The sequence below is a fragment of the Mus caroli genome, chromosome 13 (assembly GCF_900094665.2).
Source record: "Mus caroli chromosome 13, CAROLI_EIJ_v1.1, whole genome shotgun sequence".
In the NCBI taxonomy this organism is placed as follows: domain Eukaryota; kingdom Metazoa; phylum Chordata; class Mammalia; order Rodentia; family Muridae; genus Mus; species Mus caroli.
Genome location: NC_034582.1, coordinates 93,562,805 through 93,584,780, shown reverse-complemented (window position 1 = coordinate 93,584,780; position 21,976 = coordinate 93,562,805). Strand labels below are relative to the sequence as shown.

General features: G+C 44.1%; 1 protein-coding gene across 2 annotated transcripts in view; it reads left to right on the top strand.

Moving 5' to 3' along the window:
• The window catches only part of Mccc2 (methylcrotonoyl-CoA carboxylase 2), a 69,733-nt gene extending 52,126 nt beyond the window's left edge, over positions 1 to 17,607 (top strand). The window contains exons 13-18 of one of the 2 annotated variants that reach the window (XM_029468370.1): positions 1,861 to 1,927; positions 5,965 to 6,121; positions 6,503 to 6,617; positions 8,514 to 8,599; positions 11,878 to 12,042; positions 12,687 to 17,607. In XM_029468370.1, coding sequence (XP_029324230.1) covers positions 1,861 to 1,927; positions 5,965 to 6,121; positions 6,503 to 6,617; positions 8,514 to 8,599; positions 11,878 to 11,995 — 543 coding nt within the window. In that variant the 3' untranslated portion in view covers positions 11,996 to 12,042; positions 12,687 to 17,607. Of the gene's footprint in view, positions 1 to 1,860; positions 1,928 to 5,964; positions 6,122 to 6,502; positions 6,618 to 8,513; positions 8,600 to 11,877; positions 12,043 to 12,197; positions 12,305 to 12,686 lie in introns of those variants that run through there. The other variant, XM_021180108.2, reaches the window with a different exon arrangement.
• The last annotated feature ends 4,369 nt before the right edge of the window (positions 17,608 to 21,976 follow it).

The window sequence follows — 21,976 nt, the reverse complement described above, 5'->3', positions numbered from 1 at the left end:
GTGCTTTACATGGTGTGAGGAGCTGGGTGTAGCACTATTAAAGCCTACTGGGTGACTTAGGAAGATCCCCCTGAGAGGCTGGAATTATATTACCTGGAAGTGTTCTGAGAAGGCAGGGAATTCTTGCCTCATGCTATAGGCCCCCCCATGCTAGGGAGGTTCTGATACCGTTTGTCTGTGGTTCTGAGTTGTGACCTCTCCAGCCATCTTTTCCATGTTACTTTTGCTTTTTGGGTGACGTGCAGATCGTAGGTCATTGTTACTGCAGTTGCAGCCGTGAATGCAGGAGTCCCTCGTGCTCTGACTTCAGGACTTGATTTCACATCTTTGTCTCAGATTCACCTAAGCTTGTGGAAATGTAACTCATGCACTTTGGTAAAATATTGTAACAACAACAACAACCAAAAAAAAAAAAAACCCTCAGTTTTTCCTTTTCAGTCAACAAAGCAGTGCCCCTACTGAGAGGAACAGGCTGTTAAGCTCGTAGGCTAATCGAGGATAAATTTGTCCTTAAAGAAATGTTTTAGCAATAAAACTAATTTTTATATCCTGCTATACATATTTAGTTCTCCCAACTTAATTATAAAATGAAAAGAAACTCAAACAAAATAGACAGCAGCTGGACATGTAGTTTACTCCTGTAGGCCTAGCACTTGGGAGGCTGAGATAGGAGGATAGTTCAGGCTAGCCTGAGCTACACCTATAATCATATAACAAAGGACCTTTAATACTCTTAAAAGTGTACTGTTTTCTTTTTAAAAAATGATTTTTGCCATATATAGTTTTATCAGTTTTCATTTAATAGTTTTATAGTGTTTTAAAAGATATTAAAAATTCCTAAATAGCAGCTTAAAGAATACATGCATACATATACACATGTACATGCATATGTCTGTATATATAAAGCTAGGTGTGGTGGCACATGCTTCTAATTTTACTACTTGAGAAGCAGAGGCAGGAGAATGTTTGTGAATTTGAGGCCAGCCTGGTCTACATAGATAATTCCGGTATAGCCAGGACTACATAAAAATATCCTGTCTTAAAATACACACATGCGTGCATGGGCGCACACACACACACCGAGTATGTAGTGTGTTTATTCCCGTAGAGTAAATATCAGGCCAGGCCAGAGCTAGACAAACAATCTGGTTTGTCTGCCGTCTTGGCACAGGTAAGCCCTAGAGAAGTTATATTTGGCACCAGTCTGACATTTCCTTTATTGAAATAAGCCCCAAAGGTCTCTGTGGTTTCCTCATTTCTATAAACATAGTTATACAGAGGATGAGCAATTATCTTGCTATAGTGTGTCTGCCAGGACCTTTCTAGAAGAGGTAAAAGGGATTTGCAAAAACAGAAGAAAGCACACGGGAATGGTAAACAAGATAGGGAAAGAGTACAAGCTGGAATCACTAAACAATTCCAGAGCCTCAAGGCCAGAAGTCTCGAACACTGACCTAATCTACACATTTTATTTGGATTGTGTCAGTGAGAAAGATGTCTCTTTTAACATAGTATTAGATCTGAAGGAATTTCAAATGGTCACCCAGATGTAAACGTCAGCCTTGATACCACAGAGGGCTTGCGTTTTGCCTCTCCTAAAGTGGAGACCTGGAAAATGAGGGCAGACTCCTACCACTCACTTGGGCAAGTGTGAATACAAAGGTAATAGAAAGGCCTTGCAGACCCACAGTCACTTATGTCCTGGTGACAGGGCAGCCAATGAAATGTTGTCATAGTACCTGGGAGGTCAGACTAGCCAGACACGGGCTATGCTCTTTCTTAACTCTGCCTGGAAGTGTGGGGTGGGGAGAAGTTCATTTGTTTTGTTAAGGATCGGGTGTTTGTATGTTGTGTTTACAGGGTGCTCACTTCGTCCAGCTGTGCTGCCAGAGAAATATCCCTCTGCTGTTTCTCCAGAACATCACCGGTGAGGCCATCATTCTCGTGTGCTCGGTCCAGAGCCACACTGCCCTGCAGCTCATGTGTGAATGCAGAGAGAGGGTTTCCTTCATGAGTACCAAGGAGTTTCTGATTACCTTAGGTGTTCTACGTGAAGAAGTCTGTGAATTTTGTGTATTACAAACTTTCACATGGCTTCTCTTGACTCTTGCTCACATCTACCATTCACCCAGGAGCAGCGGGGTGTCCCATCTTACCGCTACCAGAGAGAGTATCTGACTCACTGTCTCAGTATCCTAATTAATCCAAGCACATGCTATGGGCATCTCTTTACTTTCACTGTACAGTAAATTCTCTGAAATAATGCCTGTGTGTGTGTGTGTGTGTGTGTACTAGAGGTCAGTGGCCAACTTCAAATGTCATTCCTTCAGCTGTCCACTGTTTTAGAGACAAGGTCTCTTACTGGGTAGAGCTCATCTGTTAGACTAGACTGGCTGGCCAGTGGTCCCTAAAGGTCTTTCTGTCTCTGTCTTCCCAGCACTGGGAGTGCAAGTGTGCACCATGTGGGTGCTAGGGGTGAAAACCAGGCCCTCATGGTTCTTGGTAAGTGCTTTACTAGGCTGGGTGTGGTGGTGTAGGCCTGTAGTCCCAGTAGCTTGGGAGGCTGGGGCAGGATTGTGCATGAGTTCAAGGCCAGGACCCTGGGTGTCAGGTAAGCGCTTTACTGACTAAGCCAGCTGCCCAGTCTTGAAGTAATGTCTGTTTGCACTGAACCCTGGGGATTTGCATTTTAGCCCCATAGAATGGCCCATGACTAGTTTGAACTTTTTTGCCTCTGAACTTCACATGTCATAGACAATCCTAAGCAGGCGTAGGTTGATTTTGAAGACCTCCAGCTGTAGTGTTTAGATGTTTTCTGCTCTCCCGTTTTGTGTGCTGCATTGTGTTGATGTAGATACATATAACTCAGGCTACCAATAAACTTCCATTCCTTGGAAGATAGACTTTTTTAAAAATTGGGTTTCACTGTATAGCCTTAGTTGGCCTTGAACACACTAAGTAGACTAGGCTAGCTCTGAACTCTCAAAAATCTGCCTTCTGTGTTCTAGGATTAAAGACATGCACCTCTCCATCTACCAGCAGAGGCTTTTTTTTAAATTAGATATTTTCTTCATTTACATTTCAAATGCTATCCCGAAAATCCCCTATACCCTCCCTCGACCCTGCTCCCCAACCCACTCACTCCCACTTCCTGGCCCTGGCATTCCCCTGTACTCTGGCATATAATCTTCTCAAGCCCAAGGGCCTCTCCTCCCATTGATGGCCGACTAAGCCATCTTCTGCTACATATGCAGCTAGAGACACAGTTCTGGGGGTACTGGTTAGTTCACATTGTTGATCCTCCTATAGGGTTGCAGACCCCTTTAGCTCCTTGGGTACTTTCTCTAGCTCCTTCATTAGGGGCCCTGTGTTCCATCCAATAGATGGCTGTGAGTAGCAGAGGCATTTAAGTAGTTGTTGAGCTCAGGGAAGTTTCTGAGAGGAAACTCACTATGTAGACCTACCAGGCCTCTCAGTCTTGGACAGGACTTTATATAGTAATAAAGCACCTTCATTCTATGTGTGTGTGTGTGTGTGTGTGTGTGTGTGTGTGTGTGTATGTGTATGTATGGTTATTGTTGTTTTGTTTTTCCAGTGTTGGGGGTAGAGCCCAGGGCCTTAAGCTCACTAAATAAATGCTCTCTTGATAACCACACCCTCAACCCTTAATGAATTCTGAGAGGAATTAGTTCCAGATAGTGACCTGAGAGGTTCATACATGGTAGCCTGTGTAAGAACAAATGGAAAAGTCTCTGAAGTTTACTGATGCTAGGACCGAGTTTCTAACTGTGGCTCACCATTATAAAGTTAAACATTTGCTTAGATAATTTTCCCATTTTTGTCTTGTTTCACTTCATTTACACTGTTTTAGGGGTAGAGGCTGAGTTTTGCTTTACAGCATTGCATATGAGGGATCTGTGAGGCACTGGTGTGTGGGTGTATGGTATGCCACTGAGTAAATCTTGGGCTGGGAGAGATATCTTAGCTGGGGATAAAAGTATGCATTTCATCAGAATGAGGAGAAAATGGTTGAGGCTGTGGGAATATAGAACAATACCTAAGGAGAAGAGAAGGGTCAGGATAGTCTTCAAGCCAGTCTGCTCTCTTCCCCTGCCTCTCTTCATTTTTTGTAGTGCAAACAGATTTTTTAAAAAAAAGATTTATTTATAATTATACATAAGTAACTGACCTCAGACGTACCAGAAGAAGGTGTCAGATCTCCTTACGGGTGGTTGTGAGCCACCATGTGGATGCTGGGATTTGAACTCAAGACCTTACCCACTGAGCCATCTCGTCAGCCCCCAGATTTTTTTTTTTTTTTTAAGGGAAACTAAGAACTCTCAAGAGTGGAAAGAATTCTCAGGGAAGAATACTATCGCTCTGTTTTGGTTTTGATTTTTTTTTTCCTACAGAGTTAAGAGTATAGGGAAAGAGGAAGCAAGACTACAGGATTTTTATGTGTTTGTATGTTTGTTTGCTCTCTCTCTCTCTCTCCTCTCTCTCTCTCCTCTCTCTCTCTCTCTCTCTCTCTCTCTCTCTCTCTCTGTGTGTGTGTGTGTGTGTGTGTGTGTGCATGGTAGGAAGGAGGATTTGAGAAAACCAGATGAAGTGGTTTCTTTTCTTTTGGAGGCAGATCATCTGTAGAGTTGGTCAGGTGAGGGCTTGAGAAGAGCTGTTCCTTGGGTCCAGCTATGATAGAATATTTTGGAGAGTCAGATGCATTGGGTGAAGCAGTTTTGAGCTGCTCTGAAGGCTGGCTTATAAAGGTGGCTGGCGTGTCAGACCTCACCAGCACAGGCAAGGGCCTCCCTCTGTTGTGGTTCCTTGGTGTCCTTACATGTCCAGCTCCTCCACAGGACTGCTGGACTAAATGGATGATACGATACTGGGGATTTGCTAACCAAGAGCAGAGAGTCAGACAAGCTAGTCTACATATGCAGGGGGCAGGGGGGAAATGCCTCCCCAGAGCATCAGGTGGGGACGGAGAACTGAAACCTGACTTCGTGGTTCTCAAATAAGAAAAGGGTATGCCCCTGTCGTAGAAGGCATGTTACAGCAAAAGAGTGAATTCCTCAGAGTTGGGGCTTGAAGAAACAGAGGAATCCTGTAATTACAAAGAAAACCTTTTTTTTTTTTTTTTTTAAATCTTGCTGTTGAGCCCCTGGCAGGGACTCACCATCCCCATGAAACATTAATCTTTATTTCATCAAAGTTTTAAGCAGTGCTGCAAAGGGAGGGGTCCAATTTTAAACCAGGTCAGTGGATGTGGAAACCTTCCAGACTGGCTTGCCGAGCAGGCGGTACCTTTCCTGTGGCAATGTCACAGTCTCTCCCCATCAAGCCTCTGCCTTGTGATGCTTTCTGGAAGACAGAGTGTTTCCTTCTGTGGCTCAAAGATCTGTGCATGTTGAAACAAAGTGTTTTAAGGACATCTAAAATGGAGAGAGCTGGTGATGGTGGTGGCGCACACCTTTAATCCCAGCATTCAGGAGGCTGAGGCAGGTGGATCTCTGTGATTTTGAGGCTAGCCTGGTCTATAGAATGAATTCCAAGACTTACTTAGAGGAGAAAACAAACAAACAAACAAATATGGAGAGACTTTTTTGGTTTTTAAGATTTATTATATATACAGTGTTCTGCTTGCATGTATACCTGCAGGCCAGAAGAGGGCACTAGATCTCATTACAGATGGTTGTGAGCCACCATGTGGTTGCTGGGAATTGAACTCTGGAAGAGCAACCACTGCTCTTAACCTCTGAGCCATCTTTCTAGCCTATGAAGAGAGGTTTTATTGTGGCCCTTTGAAGCACACTTTGGGGTATGCACTTCCTGTGGGACTATTTTATTAGAATGAGGAGATTTATGGTCAAGTTAATTTGAGCCAGGATTTGACGGTACCTTGGTGGGATTGACTTCTGCATGTGCATCCATTGCTCAAGGCTGTGTTTCTGTTCTTTCTCCTAGGATTCATGGTTGGCAGAGACTATGAAGCTGAGGGGATTGCCAAGGATGGTGCCAAGATGGTAGCTGCAGTAGCCTGTGCCAAAGTGCCTAAGATAACTGTCATAATTGGGGGATCGTACGGGGCTGGAAACTACGGAATGTGTGGCAGAGCATACAGGTGGGCAGTGGCCACAGCTTTTTTTTTTTTTTTTTTTTTTTTTTGGAAGAAAGAAATACCTTTCAAGTGAAGTTACAAATGGTCATGTAAATCCCAGCAGTGGTGGCACAGGCCTGTAATCTTCGCTCTTAGCAGGTAGAGGCAGGAGAATCGGGAGTTCAAAGCCAGCCTTGCAACACAGCAAATGTGAGGCAAGCTCAGGCTACTACAGAGGGTCATGTCTACAAACAAAACACAAATAAGTTATCACTTTATCCCAGATTTGGGGTGTAAAATGACATTTGGCACACATGCTCGGTTATACTTTAATCTGTTGACAGAGTTTTGCCACCATGCCGGATTGTACTGCATGAATGTGATGGTTCCTTTTTTTCCTTCCAGTCCAAGGTTTCTCTACATGTGGCCAAATGCCCGCATCTCTGTGATGGGAGGAGAGCAGGCAGCCACGGTGTTAGCCACAGTGGCGAGAGACCAGAAAGCACGCGAGGGGAAGCAGGTAAGCGACTTCTTTGCTTCATGTGGGTTTGACTGTCCCCTACAAATCCCTGCAGCTCGGAAGCAGAGCACCCAAGCTACCTGTGTGTCCGTGGGAAGGGTTGTGAGGCTCCACTCCTGAGCCTTAAGCATGCCAGGCAAGCGCTGTACTGCTGACCTGTTCCAGCAGCCCCAGAAATTCCCAAGCACCAGACAGATGTTCTGGGTTCTTACTCTTTTGCTGTTAGTGAGATCTAAGGAAATCCAATTTACTCCTTTTTGGCCCAAAACAGCAGACCTCCGTTCCTGATTTTGCTTTACACAGTTGTTAAGGGTCACTTGAGAGAGATTCAGTCACCTACTGAGATGTGAATAATATTAGAATGTGAATTAGTATTCTTTGAGAGTATAACTATGGAAAAATGGACAGAGTATAAATGTGCTGCTGAAAGACAAACCAGGGTGACTGCTCTTAAATGGATTCTTTGTTTGTGTCTCTGCGGAAATTCTGTATGAGACTCTGTGGAACTTCTGTATAAATGTTTAGTTATGGCCTTTAAGGGCTCTGTTTAAGCACCAGGTCCTGAAATGTCAGCTGTTTGCTTCTGCTGTAGCTTATGTGCACCGTTGTCTTGTCATAGGCAAGATAGTGTGGATACCTCCTCGGTGTGACATTGCTTTGCTTTGCCAGCAGAGATCACGTGGTCAACTGTGGGGTCTGCAGAGTCACTTGTGTCTGTGTGTGTACACTCACATGTGAGAATGCCACTGCATGGTGATGTGGAGGTCAGAGGACAACCTCTGGACATGGACCTTGCCTTCCGTCTGATCTGAGGCGAGGTCTCTTTGTTGTTTCTCTGTTGTGTACACTAGGTTAGCTCTCTGGTGAACTTCCAGGGGCTCTCCCATCTCCCCAAGCGGGCGTTGGGATTACAGCTTGTGGAACCTGTCAAGCTGTTACATGGATCCTAGGCCTCTAAACCCAGATCTCCATGGTTTCAATGCAAGAGCTTTTACCCACTGACTGACTCCGAGCCTGCCTCTTTGTCTCTACCTGGCAGCAGGCACTCCGTACAGTTAGGTTGGTGTTTTAGATTCACTTCAGTGCCAGCCAGTACTGAAGCAAAATAGCTTTGCTCTTTGCGTGTGTGTCTAGGTGGAGGAGGGCTGAGGAGGGTGCTGTCGGCAGCGTAGGTGGTAGAGTCGGTCTACCTGTTGTTTCGAAGGTATGTTTGAACTTTATCAAACAAAAGTAGCCCCTTGTTAGGTAACCTTTCTTTTTTTTTTTTGGTTCATTTGATATATATTTAAATCATCCCTTTTCATATAAGCACATATAGTGTCTCGGGTTCTCCCTCCAGTGCCTATTGACTGCAGTATGAGCATGAGAGAGGGTAAGGTTGACTTGAAGTAAGTCATTTGTTTCCAGTGTACCTGATTATTTACTTATTTATTTTGGCATTGGGGGTTGAAGCCAAGGTCTCCCAAAGGCTAGGCAAGTGTATCCCTGTATCCACAGCTCTGGGATACCTGAGTTGAAAATAAATTCTCCTTTATAGAGCTAGGAATAAGGGTGAGGGCCACTGTGCATGGCCTTCTCCACCTTTTTCACTGGAGATTGTCGAATGCTTTTTAGTTCTATGGCAGGACTCACATCTCCTATTGTACCCTGCCAGACAGAACACAGTGATGTGTGACGCACACCCTTGGTTTTAGCTTTCTTTGCGCTCCATGGCCTCAGCGTGTTGTCTTCGATGACCTGTGTCCCAGGCAAGGCCGTGTATGATAAAACATCCTTTTCGATCTGTCACTGTGCAAATGTTAGTTTGCTCTGTACTTGTTGCCAGGGCGTGTTTTTACGAGATTAGCTAAAGGAATCAGTCCCAGGGAAGCTGACTTACCATCTCTTTTCTTTCAGTTCTCCAGTGCAGAGGAGGCAGCTTTGAAAGAACCCATCATTAAGAGGTTCGAAGAGGAAGGGAACCCTTATTACTCTAGTGCAAGGTGGGTCCAGGGCTTCACTCAGCCCCTCAGTCTCAGCTCCACAGACACCTGAGCTCTCTGGATGGTTGACCTTCATAGGAGACAAATGTAATGTCTGGCTAGGTATGATAGCGTGAGCCTGCTTTTCTGCCATTTGTATATCTGTGGCAGAAGGATTGAGGATTGAGGGCAGCCTGAGCTACATAAAAAGACCTTGTTACTGCCTGGACAAAAAGTTATATCTATCCGACCATTTGTTTATGCTAAGGTGCCGCTCTGCTCCCAAGCTTCCCTGCACTGTAGCACCTCCGCCATTGCTCCTACGTCCCACCCCACTTAGGGTATCCATAATGTGGTGTGGCCTTGTAGCCAGAGGGGGGCCATGTCTGCAGTGGAGGATAAGAGTTCTAGCTGGGTGTTACTTATTCAGGAGTTGATCTTGATCTTTGCCTAAGCACACAGATTTCTGTGTGCCACCCCTGCCCCCTCCTTCTGATTGTTTGGTTGCGCCCCTATTTTAAGCGTGAGATTGATTGGTCGATCACGTATTGACACTGGTTCACAAGTGTGCTTGAATACTCGGAAGGTGATTAGTCACAGCCAGGGCCCCCATGTCAATGCCAAGTAATTACCTCAGACACCACGGCCACTGCTGACCGTTTGTTTTCTGTGAAGCATAATCATAATGAGGTAATAAATTCTCCCTGCCTGTCCCAGCTGGAGACCGCTTGGTAGTGCTTTCAAACGGTTTTTCCAATAGCTGTACTGTTCAGTATTATGAAGACAAATCTAAGCCATGCCTTCTTTCTTCCCTTGGGCAGACAGAGAAAAGAATAAATACTAGTGTCTTCTAAAATTAGGTTATGCCTTGGTTCCTGCCCTTTATGGATAAGGGCGAACTGGAGAGAAGGGCAGAAGAAAATAAAAAAGTTAGAATCCACTTCAGGGCTTGGAATTCCTCCCCTGTAGGCAGCGTTGCTCATGGCAGTAGGGTGCAAAGACCAAAGCGTGTTGATCGTCAGTTTGAGTTTAGATAATAACATTTGAGATGTTTGTTGTTTGGCAACGGGGTCTCGTTATAGCTCAGATTGGCTAGGACTGCCTAAGTTTAAAGATGATCTTGAATTCCTGATCCCCCTGCCTCTGGAGTCTCAGGATACAGGCCTCTGTGTCATCACCACAGTAGACAGTGCTGGGTGGGGTCGAACCCAGCAGAGTAGATCAGCCTTCCCCTAGCTGAGCACACTTTCTGAACACACTTGTGAATTTTCAGAACTCCTATTTGTCTTGGTGCTAATTGTGTTCCCCACCCCCTAGACAGATTTACAATTATATCGTGGTGGGTCATTGGTTCATTTAATTAACAACAAATTACTTTATAATCTTTGGTTTGAGCAACAAAATTGTACCTCACTTTGGCATAATGCAAACAGACATTCAGTAACAGCAGCCGGTAGAGGCAGAGACTTACAGAGACCCATGCGAGAGATTTCAAATAAATACAAAGCAGGAACAGTTGAAATATTCAACTTTGGAAATGGAAAATTTTAGATGAGCTGTGAATTTAGGTTTTTTTATGCCTAAGATGACTCATTTCTTGGGAAAGATCGAACCCTTTATTATTGCTATACTAATGTTAATGCTTGGGTTTTTAGATTTATTTATTTATTTTATGTATGTGAGTACACTGTTGCTTTTTTCACACACACCAGAAGAGGGTACAGGATCCCATTAACAGATGGTTGTGAGCCACCATGTGGTTGCTGGGAATTGAACTCAGGACCTCTGGAAGGAAGAACAGTCAGTGCTCTTAACCTCTGAGCCATCTCCTGAGCCTGTTAATGTTTGTTAATGGGTTCCATTCAAGACCTCAGTGAGTGTGGCTGGATAGATGGATCTTTACAAATCAATGTTAAAAGACAAGAAGGTTTCTCTATTAATCTGTGTGTGCTTAATCGTGCTGTTGAAACAGTTGTTGCCCTGGAGACAGCAACCTTTCCCTAAAAAAGAAAAGAATTGCATGCTGGCTTGGGGGTCTTGGTTTTGGGTTTGGTAAATCCCATCTGAGCAATCATTCCCTGGCTTGCTTAGATTTGAACATGGTCGATGTCAGCTTTCTACAGTATCTCCTGTTACGGGAACCTCTATTTCATTGCCATCTGGGGCTCAAATCTCACACCTGCTAACCCAGTGCTTTAGTTCCCAGCCCCAGTTCCTGTTCCCCAAATCCTTTGTGGCACACACAGACATCTGCTCATGTGCTGCACCCAGGCATTGGATTGACCCTCTTCCTTGGACGGCCTTTAATGGCTGTCACTGACAAGCCATTCCAGCCTTGCTCCTGAGGGATTATCAGTCCACCTGCTCACAGTTTCACGGACAACCTCCTGCTGATTGGCCACTGGTACTTCAGGGTCCCTCTGATGAATGTTTTATGAGCAAAGATGTGATTCCTATCTGCCGATGAGAAAAACCGTTTAATAAGTGATGTGACATCCAGATGCTAGAAGCACTTGGAGTAAAGATGGCAAAACTGCCATTTACTAACAACCCGAGAAGAACAGACATTCCTCTTTGGCAAAGTGGTTCACATCTACACAAGGCTGAGGCAGGAGGATCACCACAGGTTCCAGACAGAGTTGGCCTGTAGAGTAAGATCTATCTTTTAAAAAACTGAACAAGCAACTAAAAACCAGTGTTATTTCTCATTCCTTTATAATAATTTATAATATACATATAAATAAATAAATTTGAGGATGTCGGTGAAAACAAACTAAAATCTCTTAAGAGTTTCTCTTCAAATCAGTTTAAGGTTATTTTTTTTTTTCCTACTGTAGCAAAAAATAAAGACTGGTATTTTAAGTCGCTTATTTTACTAATAGGATGTAGTGAGGCTTACACCGTGATTGCCGGCTTGCTAAGAGTTTCAGGTAGTGTGCCTTTAGAGTACTGGATTTTACCCGGGTTTATGGGACTGCTAATGACAGAGCAGATCGAGCCGATTGCTACATTTCTATAAGGAGCAAAGAAACATGAAGTCTTTCCTAAAGCCTGAAGCTCCACATGGCTCCACATGGCAGCCTAAGGGAGCACTGCCTGTCTTTTCTTTGGGTGGGAGCACTGTTGTTCCTTTTTTTGTTCCACTCTCTCAAACATGGCTTCTATTGACCACTCCTGTACACAGGAACCAGTCCAGAGCTCTCTGTACTGTGGTTGGTCCTCTTGGTGATTCTGGGCATGGCATGGAGGAATGGTGGCTTGATGTCACGTTCATAGTGGTCGTTTTCCTCTTTTCACAGGCTGTGGGATGATGGGATTATTGACCCGGTGGACACCAGGCTGGTCCTGGGGCTCAGCCTCAGTGCAGCCCTCAATGCGCCGATCCAGAGGACTGACTTTGGCATCTTCAGGATGTAACCCAGATATGGAACCTGCTGCCACACCCGTAACAAGAATTAGCGCGAGTAACTAGCCTTAAAACTTGAGATTTACTGGACATGTAGCTGTCACAGGAATTCTTTTCTTAACAGTATGATTTGTTAAAGCTGTGAAAAATCAGTGACTATTCTGCCTGATGAGCTTTGACTTTTTTTAAAAAAAAATTTTTTTTTTCTTACAGACATTTTTCATGGCTCATTTTTACCACCCATAAAATGAAGAGAGCGATTTTGCAATTATCCTTTGAGTACCACAAACAGTATGAAAAATAAATCTCTTTAATCTGTACATTCTAGGGTTGTTGAGATGGTTAATTTAAAATTACATTGCCCCCGAAGTGATTATTTTCTTGGTTATATTTGATATTTCAGCACACTTATATGTGTGCATGTGCATGCATGTGTGTGTACATGTGTGTGCCTGTAGAGATCAAAGACCAACTTCATTGTTCCTCAGGATCTGTCCACCCTTTTTAAAATATTTACTTTATTTTTACTTATGTGTTGTGTATGGTGTATGTGTGTATATGAGAGAGAGAGAGACAGAGAGAGAGACAGAGCGGGGTGGGTGGACAACAGCATAGGCCGTCCTGGAGCATTGCCCTTTCCCCGTAGCCTCGGCTCATCTCATTTTTAAATAGTTACGTTTCTTGTGTCTTGTGCCATTACAGGAAGTTGTGAACCTGCTAATGTGGGTGCAGGGAGCCAAAACTCAGGTCCTCTGGAAGAGCAGCAAGTACTTTCCACCACAGAGCCATCTTTCCAGACCCATCCACCCTGGTTTTGAGGCAGGGTGTCTCACTGATCCCGAAGCTCACGGATTCAGCTAGACTGTCTTGCCACAGAGCCCCTGGAATCCTCCTATCTCCCTCCCCAGTGCTACAGATGTGCACCACCACACCTGGCTTTTGGGGATCTAAAGATCAAACTTGGATCTTCATTCTTATACAGCAAACAGATTACTCACTGAGCCGTTTCCTCAGCCTGCAGCAGACTTATTTTGAAGAATCATTTCTCACTTTTCCTGCAGCTACCATCCTGTCTCTTCCTGTGATAGTCAGGCTTGCCCCTGCTGGCACACTGGGCTCTTTTCCAGCTCATTCCCCCTTCACTTGGTCATGGTCAGGCTTTGCTGCCTACAGCCTTCCCCAAGGTCACCATTGAGCTCCATGTTGCTGAGACCAGTAGATTGTACTTTCTGATCTCACCAGATGATGTAGCATCCTTTGTTGAACACCACCCACTGGAATGCTGCCCTTAGCTCTCCTGGTACAACACTGGGTTTTCTACCAACTTCATTAATTCCCTCTTATCCATTGTTTCCCCCTGACATCCATCCTCCCTTGCTCCCATCATTTATCTTGCCTTTCATTAGTAAATCCATTCTTATGTTAAACTATACAAACAACATAGCACAGCTATTCTTCTTTTTATTATTATTTATAAGATAAAGTATATCGCTTCAGCTCTTTTTAAGTGACTAGTTCTGTGGCATTAAATACCTTCACTTCACTGTGCAGCCATCACCGTCCTCCATCTCTTGGGCCTCCTCATCTCCAGCTGACTCTGCACTGAGTGAACAGTAGCTCTCTATTGCCCTTTCCCCGTAGCCTCGGCTCATCTCATTTTTAAATAGTTACGTTTCTTGTGTCTTTATGATCCTTACTGGCCTCTTCCTGCCCATCTCTTGGCTTTCTGTCCCTATCTAGGACTCACCTACAGTTCTTTGCCCACCTATCCTCTGGGCTTCAATTCTGAATATATCCAGCAGGCTGCTGGGTATCCAGGAGGAGCCTCGCATTCATCACTAAGTCCTGTGATGTTGTCTCCTTTGCTGTCTCTTGGATCTCTCCACTCACTTCTCTCTTGCACCACCATCTGCCTTAGAAATGGTCTGCTGCATCTGGTCCTCCCTAGTCCAGTCTGTCTACTGTAGAGTGAAATGGCCATCCTGACCTGGCCAGGTGGAAGATTCTGTGGTGGTTGAGGAAGAACCCATATTCCAGTGGTCTCCATGGTCCTGCTCACCCCTTTAACCTCATCTTTCAAACCCCCCGTTTTCATGGGAGAATGGCTATACCTATTTTAGACTGCCTGTTCTTTGAACCTACTTAGTCTTCTCTACCTAAGGTCTACAAGTCTCCATTGGGCTGTGCCATTCTACTCTCTCTCTTCTCTTCTTCAGCACTTCACCATTCAACAGAAACTCTTGATTCTTCATGTCTGTGGCTTTCCCAGGCTAGACTGGCATCCCCCTGTATGCACTTATGAAAAATAATCTAGTTCCTTTCCCACAAATTCACCATTCAACCATAAACATTCTTTCACTTTGTCTGCCTGCTAGCATGTGAACTTCATGAGAAAGAAGACCCTGTGTGTCTCTAATGCCTGGTTAAAAAAAAAAAAAAAGTGCTCAGTGTTTGTTGAGTAAATGAAAAAAAAAAAAAATTTCCCCTGTACTTGATGTCATCAGGCCAAGTAGTTTTTAAATCAAGTGACCAATTCTATAACTAACTGTAATTATCAAGTGGTTTTCTGATAAACTTCCGAAGCATTCAGGAAGTCAAATCAATCAGGATGAGTGAGACATAGATACAGAAAATCATAATTCTGAGATAACTTGCATTTTCAGAAAGAGCACGTTAAACTAAAAGGTGTGCCTGTGTGCATGTTTGTGTATGAATGTGTGTGTAGGTATGCGCACGCTGAAAGGCTTGTGTGGTCAGAGGACAACCTTGGCGAGTTGCTTCTCAGCTCCTGCTGTGGGATCCGGCTTAAGTTGTTGGTTGTTGGTTGTTGGTTGTGTGGTTTGCACTTTTATATGCTGAGCCATCCCACTGGCCTGGGAACACACGTTTTGAAAGTAGAAGCCCAGATCTATTTTTATCTGCTTTCCCTTAAGTTCTTGAGGGGACAGCATCAAAAAGACCCTGAGTCGGGTGGCCTCAGTAGGGAGGTTGCCTTGGAATTCAGCAGGATATCTTCCCTAGGTGACTCGGCTTTTGCTAAGTTTGCTTTCGGGACTTGCTGGTTATCCTTTGTTGGTAGCCATGTGCACATCTCTCAACAAAGACTTTAGGAAGACATAGTGCTAGAGACCCTACATCCAGCTGGCAGAAACTGCTGTGCCCTGTAGCCTTCTTTCCAGACATTTCTGCCTTTCAGAGTCTTGTTTCTGGGAGGCCTTCTCAGACTCTAACACAGTATCTTTTAAGTTAATGAATAAAACAAGCAAAATGGATTTCCTGTTATGGCTGTGCATTGGTCCCCTGTAGGAGCTGTCCATGGCCAGAGATTTCCTGAATGTCTAGGAGTGTGTTTGCCTTTGAGAATCAGTAAAACCATATCTAAATGATAATCTCTCTGGGGAGGTGGCCATCCAACTGTGAAGACCAGTTTTGTTCCCTAGGACCCAACATAAATCCAGATACAGTACTGGGAGTTTGCAACCCTGGTGATCCTGCAGCTGGATAGAGATAGAACCTTCAGAAGCGTCTGAACCAGGCAGCCTGGTATAAGCAGGACTGAACAACAAAGACTCTGTCCCAAACAAGGTGGAAGATGGCACCGGAGGATACCTGAGGACATCCTCTGACCTCCCTATATGTGACATGGCATACACTCAGATATAAATTATATATTTTTTTGTGAAAATGCATACTTTATTTTTGCATTGTGACTTAAAAATTTTTGGTCAGGGTGTAAGTCGTGTGGAATGTTATGAAATGTAGTGCTAATTAGCCTCCGCATTTGTCTCCTCAGGACTTAGAGAATTGAAATAGCCAACATTACGTTTTCCTCCCCACCTCCCTCCTGGTTTCCAAGAAATATGTTTTCTAATTAGGATATGTCTAAAGACAGCGAGCTAATCATAGCCCAGTGTCGTTTATAACAGGTCTCTAAAAATGTTACAAATGAGGTCCAAGCGCTGCATGGTGATGGCAAGTGAGTTTGCACTGTTGTGATAAAAGCCTTTTCCGCCCAGAACACAGCTACCTCATTTTTACTTAATGCATCTGGAGTCATAATTACGAGGACAGAGCTGTTCTTTGGAGCTTTTACTTTTCAGTAAATGTGCATCCCGTACGGCAGCCCTGAATCAAAGGCAGAGATATAATTCATCAACTACCTGGCACACCTTCGAGGGTGGCAGGCCTTACTGATAATCTCACTGGGGATCGGGTGTGATTTGGGGGACTGTGTGTGGGATGTGTGGTCACCCTCAGCAGCATCCTCATGGATCAAGTCCTTTGGCTTTGCGTTAGCATCTCATATTTCTCAGAAGCCAGTATTCAGAAGACGTGCTTCGTAATTTCCAAATATTGATTTCAGTAGACTAGGAATTTTTAAGAATCAAAACAAAACCAAAGCGAATTCCCATTCCAGAGACAGAGACAGACCTGGGGAAAAGTTTAGCACAGGCAGAAGTGATTCTTACTGTTAAGTTTCCAGACTCAGTGGTCCAGTTTCTGAGGTCTGTATTTCACAGAGAAGACCCAAACCATGGGTTCCTACTCGCTTTAAGGGAGAGCGGTATCTCTGAGGGAGAAGAGGAGCTTGGGGTAGCGTGGTCTCAGAGTGAGGTTGCCTGAGAGAAAGTAATGCCCCAGCAACCTGTTAGAAGTCAGCTGGGGAAGAGCACAGAGCACAGTTCAGATGAGCATTTGGTGAGGAGGGAGCTCAGAAGAAAGGGTGTAGCACTTGGGAGTGCTGGGACCTCAATAGTAAGAGGGGTCTTTGGGAAAGTATTTAACACTTTAAAAACAGTTCTGCCAACTACATTTCCCTATCTATAGGATAATTGGAAATCACCAGCTCTAGGTGCCAGAGAGATGGTTAGTGGTTAAGAACACTGGCTGCTCTTCCAGAGGACCCCATTGATCATCTGGCAACCATATGTGTGTCTAGCCTCCAAGGCATCTGATGCCCTCTTGTGGCCTCTGAGGGTACCTGCACACATGTGGCATATAGTCAGACATACACAAAACCAAAATGAATAAATGAAGTGACTTTTTCTGAGGTTGTTTGTAACACTTGAAATCTACCAATGTCAAAAGCCTAGGAAGACAGAAATAAAGTGAAAGAAAAAAAGCCTCCTAACCCAACTTCCCAGAAACAATCGCTGCTGTTAATGGCTTCCTGTAGTCAGTTTTATTCTACCTGTAAGGTTTGTTTTTGTTTTTTTTTTTTGTATTTTTGCAAAAATGATGTATTTCATCTTCTGTTATCTATGCATTCCATTGATGTATTGTGACTATATTAATATATATTCACAAGTAATTGATTTCTTCTGGTACAATGCCAATAGAACATCACATTGTATGGATGCCTATGGGTGTACTTTCTTCCCCACTGTTGGGCATGGGGTATTTCTGATTTCCCACTACTGTGATATCTCAATGAAGCAGCTTTGCAGTCTCTTCACACACATTTGATGGTTTAATATAATAAATCTCTAGAAGTGGGGAGCTGAGTCGAGGTTCTCAGATTTACAGGGCACATCGCTCAATTTTGCTCTGTAGCGTGTTTTTAATGTACAGTGTGATGACAACCAGATGCTTGCTCCCAGTAATATTAAACTGTTTGGTGTGAGACCCTGTCTGCTTTCATTGCTTAACAGTTGAGTCTGAATGACCATGCTATACCTACAAGTTAAGAAGATTCAGCATGGTCCAGAGCAGTTGCCGTCAGGGAAAGAACGCAGCTGACAAACCCGCTCTTGGTCCTACTACTGGGAAGTCATGGACAGCAGAAGAAGGTGAGGGAGGGCCAGAAGGAGCTAGCCAAGAAGCTTCCTTCTTTTTAGGTGCACACATCTCTACTCCTTTCTTCCCTAGTCAGTGGTACTGGGCTGAGCAGGCTGAGTTGGGAGTCAAATTGTGTGTGCAAAGAACATTGAAGATTCCTACACACATTTTGGTAGGAAACACTTGAGTTTATTTTGTTCTGATGAAGAAACTTTTACCCAAAGCAGATCATGTGCCAGACTTTGGAGTTAAACACAAGTATGGAATGGCTCCTGCACTTTTGCAGCACATAGCTAGTGGCTCCTAAAGGTTGCTCAGTAGCCCTTATCTTTTGGCGAGTGAGCCTCATTCAATTAATAGCACCTCTCTCTTGCTCTGTGCAGCTTTGGTGGATGTTCTGGGCCCCTGCTCTCACATGTTGAATCTTCGTCAGGTGAATTCTCTCCAAAAGCTTGATTCACACTAAAGACAAAGATGGAAGACTGGTCTAGGGTGCTTCCAGTGGTCCCAAAGTTTGCTCCATGCTCCCAAGCACAGCCCTGGCTACTAAAGACTGCACAGGCCAATGGCACCTTCTATGTTTCCAATGCTACGTGTGTAATTCACCCACATCAAGCTTCAATTCTTGCAGCAACAAACCCTAAACAGTAGGATGTCTTGCAAGTCAATCTGTTTTGAAATTTGGTGAAAAATTTTGTCTTCCTAACTACCCCACCCCACGCCTGGTCTCACACTCTTGGTTGACCTACGTTGACTTACCTTCCATTCCTAAGGTGGGTGGGCTGGAGACACATACCACCATGCCCAGCTCTCTGACGTCTACATTTAAAAAGATTTTTCAGAAAGAAACCACTGGAACTAAGTTTAAAAAGGAAAAATGATGTAGACAACAGAGCAGACTGTGGGCGTTGGTCCTCACCACATGAAGCATTCAAAAAAGCGTTCAACCATCACTAGGGAGGGCAGATAGAGGGTTCAGAGTGTCCCCAGGGAAACTCAATTTGTTGTAATATCTCTCACTGTAGTGCATCACTGGGCAAGGATTTAGTTGTGTTTAATTGGAAATGAGACTTTAAAAATTCTGACTGTCTTCCATTGGGGATAATTTAAAGACTGCAAAGAAGCAGAGTAGAATCAGATGAATTGTTAGGTGGCCTTTAGTGATCTTTGAAGAGCTTTAAGGCCACAGTGAAGGTCTGATAGGTAACCTTCTTACCCACAACTCCTTTGGAAATCATGGTGTTGCTTTCATTGTGTAGCTAATGGAAGTATTTTGGAGACCTCTACTTTCATTTTGGAGCTACTGATATTTTAACTTTAATTTTTTTTTTCTGTCTTGATTTTAACGCTGCCTGTTTCCACCATAAACAATCTGTAGAAAAAGTTAACTACAAAACTGGATTCCTGGAACCAGGCTCTGAAAATAAAGACACAATGAAGTCTTCAACAAGAATTAGATTAAATCTGAGCTAGAACAGATTTAGCATCTCTGAGTTGACAATTGCAAGTGCTTGCTAGAGAGAAGATTCAGTGTGAAGGTAACAGATGTGGGTCCTTTGTAGGGAAGGGTCTCTAATTGTGGGAGGTCCACTCCCTTCTCTTTAAAATGCTATGATGATGATGATGATGAGAGTTAGGGGGAGGGGAGCATGCCCGCATGCCACAGTTACATGCGGATGTGTGGCTGTCTCTCATCTTGGGGAGATAGAACACTCAGATGGTCAGGCTGCCCCACTGGGCGAGCTCCTTATCTGTTAATGCAACAGTGACACTTCGGTTTTTAGAGGTCACCCATCTTGTTGTCTCATTAAAATTAGCCATGGAGGTTTAAAACTATGCTTGAATAAGAATCACTGTGATGGGATGGGATATTTTTTTAAACTCCTAAATGCTCTAGAATAATGAATCTCAAATGTCAGTTTACATCAGAATCACCTTGGATTTGTTTAACTTTGTTTCTGTTTCTTTTCTGTCATTGTTATTTATGTATCTATTTATTTAGATTGCGGCTCACTAGGTAGCCAGCCCATGCTGACTCAGTCCTGTGCTGCTCTAGAACCTACCTCAGCTTCCTGTGAACTGGGATAGCAGGCCTGTGTGGCTGAGCCCAGTGGGAAGGCTTCTTAACATGCAGGTTGCTAGGCGACAGGCCAAGGTTTCTGCATCCTAGGTCTGCAGAGAGCTCCAGGGTTCCTTTCTAACAGACTGCTGCAGCTGGGCACCTGCCTCTGCAGATGACTTTAATCTCTTTTGTAGTACTTAATTTCAGGACTCCATGATGGTTTTTGCTTTGGTAATATCACTTATTTATACTTCCTGTTACATAATTGTACATTTCTCTCCTCAAGTTTTGGGGCAGGGTAAATTTGTCTTAACATCTCACCAAATGTTAATTAAAAGCAGACATTTGTGGCAGTGACATGGCTCAGCAAGTGAAGGTGTCTGCTGCACAAACCTAACACACTCAAGTTGGATTCTTGGAACAAAGTTGTCCTCTAACCTTAGCATGGGCTTGATGACAACCCCCACCCCAGCCCTGCAGCACCCCATACCACTAAATATACATACAAAAGAAGAAAAGAAAGGAAGGAAGGAAAGAAGGAAGAGAGGGAGGGAGGGAGGGAGGGAGGGAGAGAGAGAGAGAGAGAGAGAGAGAGAGAGAGAGAGAATAAACATATCCTGAGCTATATGTGAGAATAACTGAAGAATTTTTATTAAAAAACAAAAATCCTACAGAGCTAGAGAGATGCCTCAGAAGCTGAGAGCACATGTTTTTTCCAGAGGTCCTGAGTTCACGTCCCATGATGACTGGAAATTGCTACAACTCCAACTCCAGGAGAGCCCATGCCTCTGGCCTCAAGTCACACACACACACACACACACACACACACACACACACACGTCACATGCATACACAAAAGGGGGGAATCTTTTAAAAACAAAGAAGAGAAAAGAAAAGAATCCTGGAGTCTTCTTGGAATAATTGGACATTTTCTCATGTTGGGACCCATATGCAGTCAACACCAACATTGTGAGACCTTACCCAGTACAACCACATCAGTAGATTTCAAGCTGTGGCAGGTATTGAAGACACCTCCATGAGTTTAAAATTGTTAATTTCAGATCATGCACAAATTCGGCGCTGCTCACAGCTCCAATAAAGCCTGTCTTATTTTGACTCTCTTCCCCACGTCTGGCTCTCTGTTAGGAATACCAAGGGCTAGGAAGAGTCTTAGCTTTCTCCACAAGTGATGGGTAGAACCAAGACAGAGCAAAAGCAAGCTAAAACAAAAGTTTTATGTAATGGGCCCTAACAGCAGCAGAGACGTCACTTCCCTGGGATTGTTCTGAGTCATCTTTCTGCACTGGTGCCCATGTTGCAGCTTGTCCGTGAGTTAAACGGGTTTAGGTCTCTACGGATTCCTGCCAGTTCCTCATTTCCAGACGACTGAGTAGACTTTAGAAAGAGAAGATTCATTATCCAGATGGTTGGAAATTTGAGATCATTGTTTATTCTGGAGAAACGTATGTAACATAATCTTCACCATTGCAATACTCATCAGTTCCTTGGCTTGCAACGCCCCATGATGTGTGGCCATCTCGGCCGGCCATCTCTAGACAGCCCCTGGGGAAACTGAGTAAAAGGGTATCTCTAAGCAGCAGTTCCTTCAGCCGGCGGAAACCACTACTTTACTTTGTGGGTGCCTATTCCAGGCGCCACAGGAAGTGGGATCACGTAGCATCCATCTTTCTGTGCCGTGCTCATTTTGTTTAGCTTACTGTCAGTCATCCAGGGATGATCTGTGCTAGGCGTGTCTATGGTGATATAAACTCCTGTTTTTAGCTGTCGCTTTCTCCTAGGTGCTCAGCCCAGAAATGTGGGTGTCTTTGTGATCCTTTCTCATCTCACTCTGATGTTCAATCGACCTGTAAATCTTACTGATCCTGCCTTTCTACAAGCTCCCCAAATCCCCATCCTTATCACTGAGCCCACCTCAACCTGCCCTCTGTGATAATTCAGCATCCGAGCTCCTAGCCAGTCTCCTTGATTATCTGCCGCCACTCATTAATTTAGTAATTCATTCAGCAAATACTTCAGGCAGTGAGCCGGGTTCTTGGATGACAAAGTCATCCATGTAGCCCTTTGAGCCATTTATCTTAAAAAGAAGAAGAAAGAAAGAAAGGAAAGGGAAGGGAAGGGGAAGGGGAAGGGG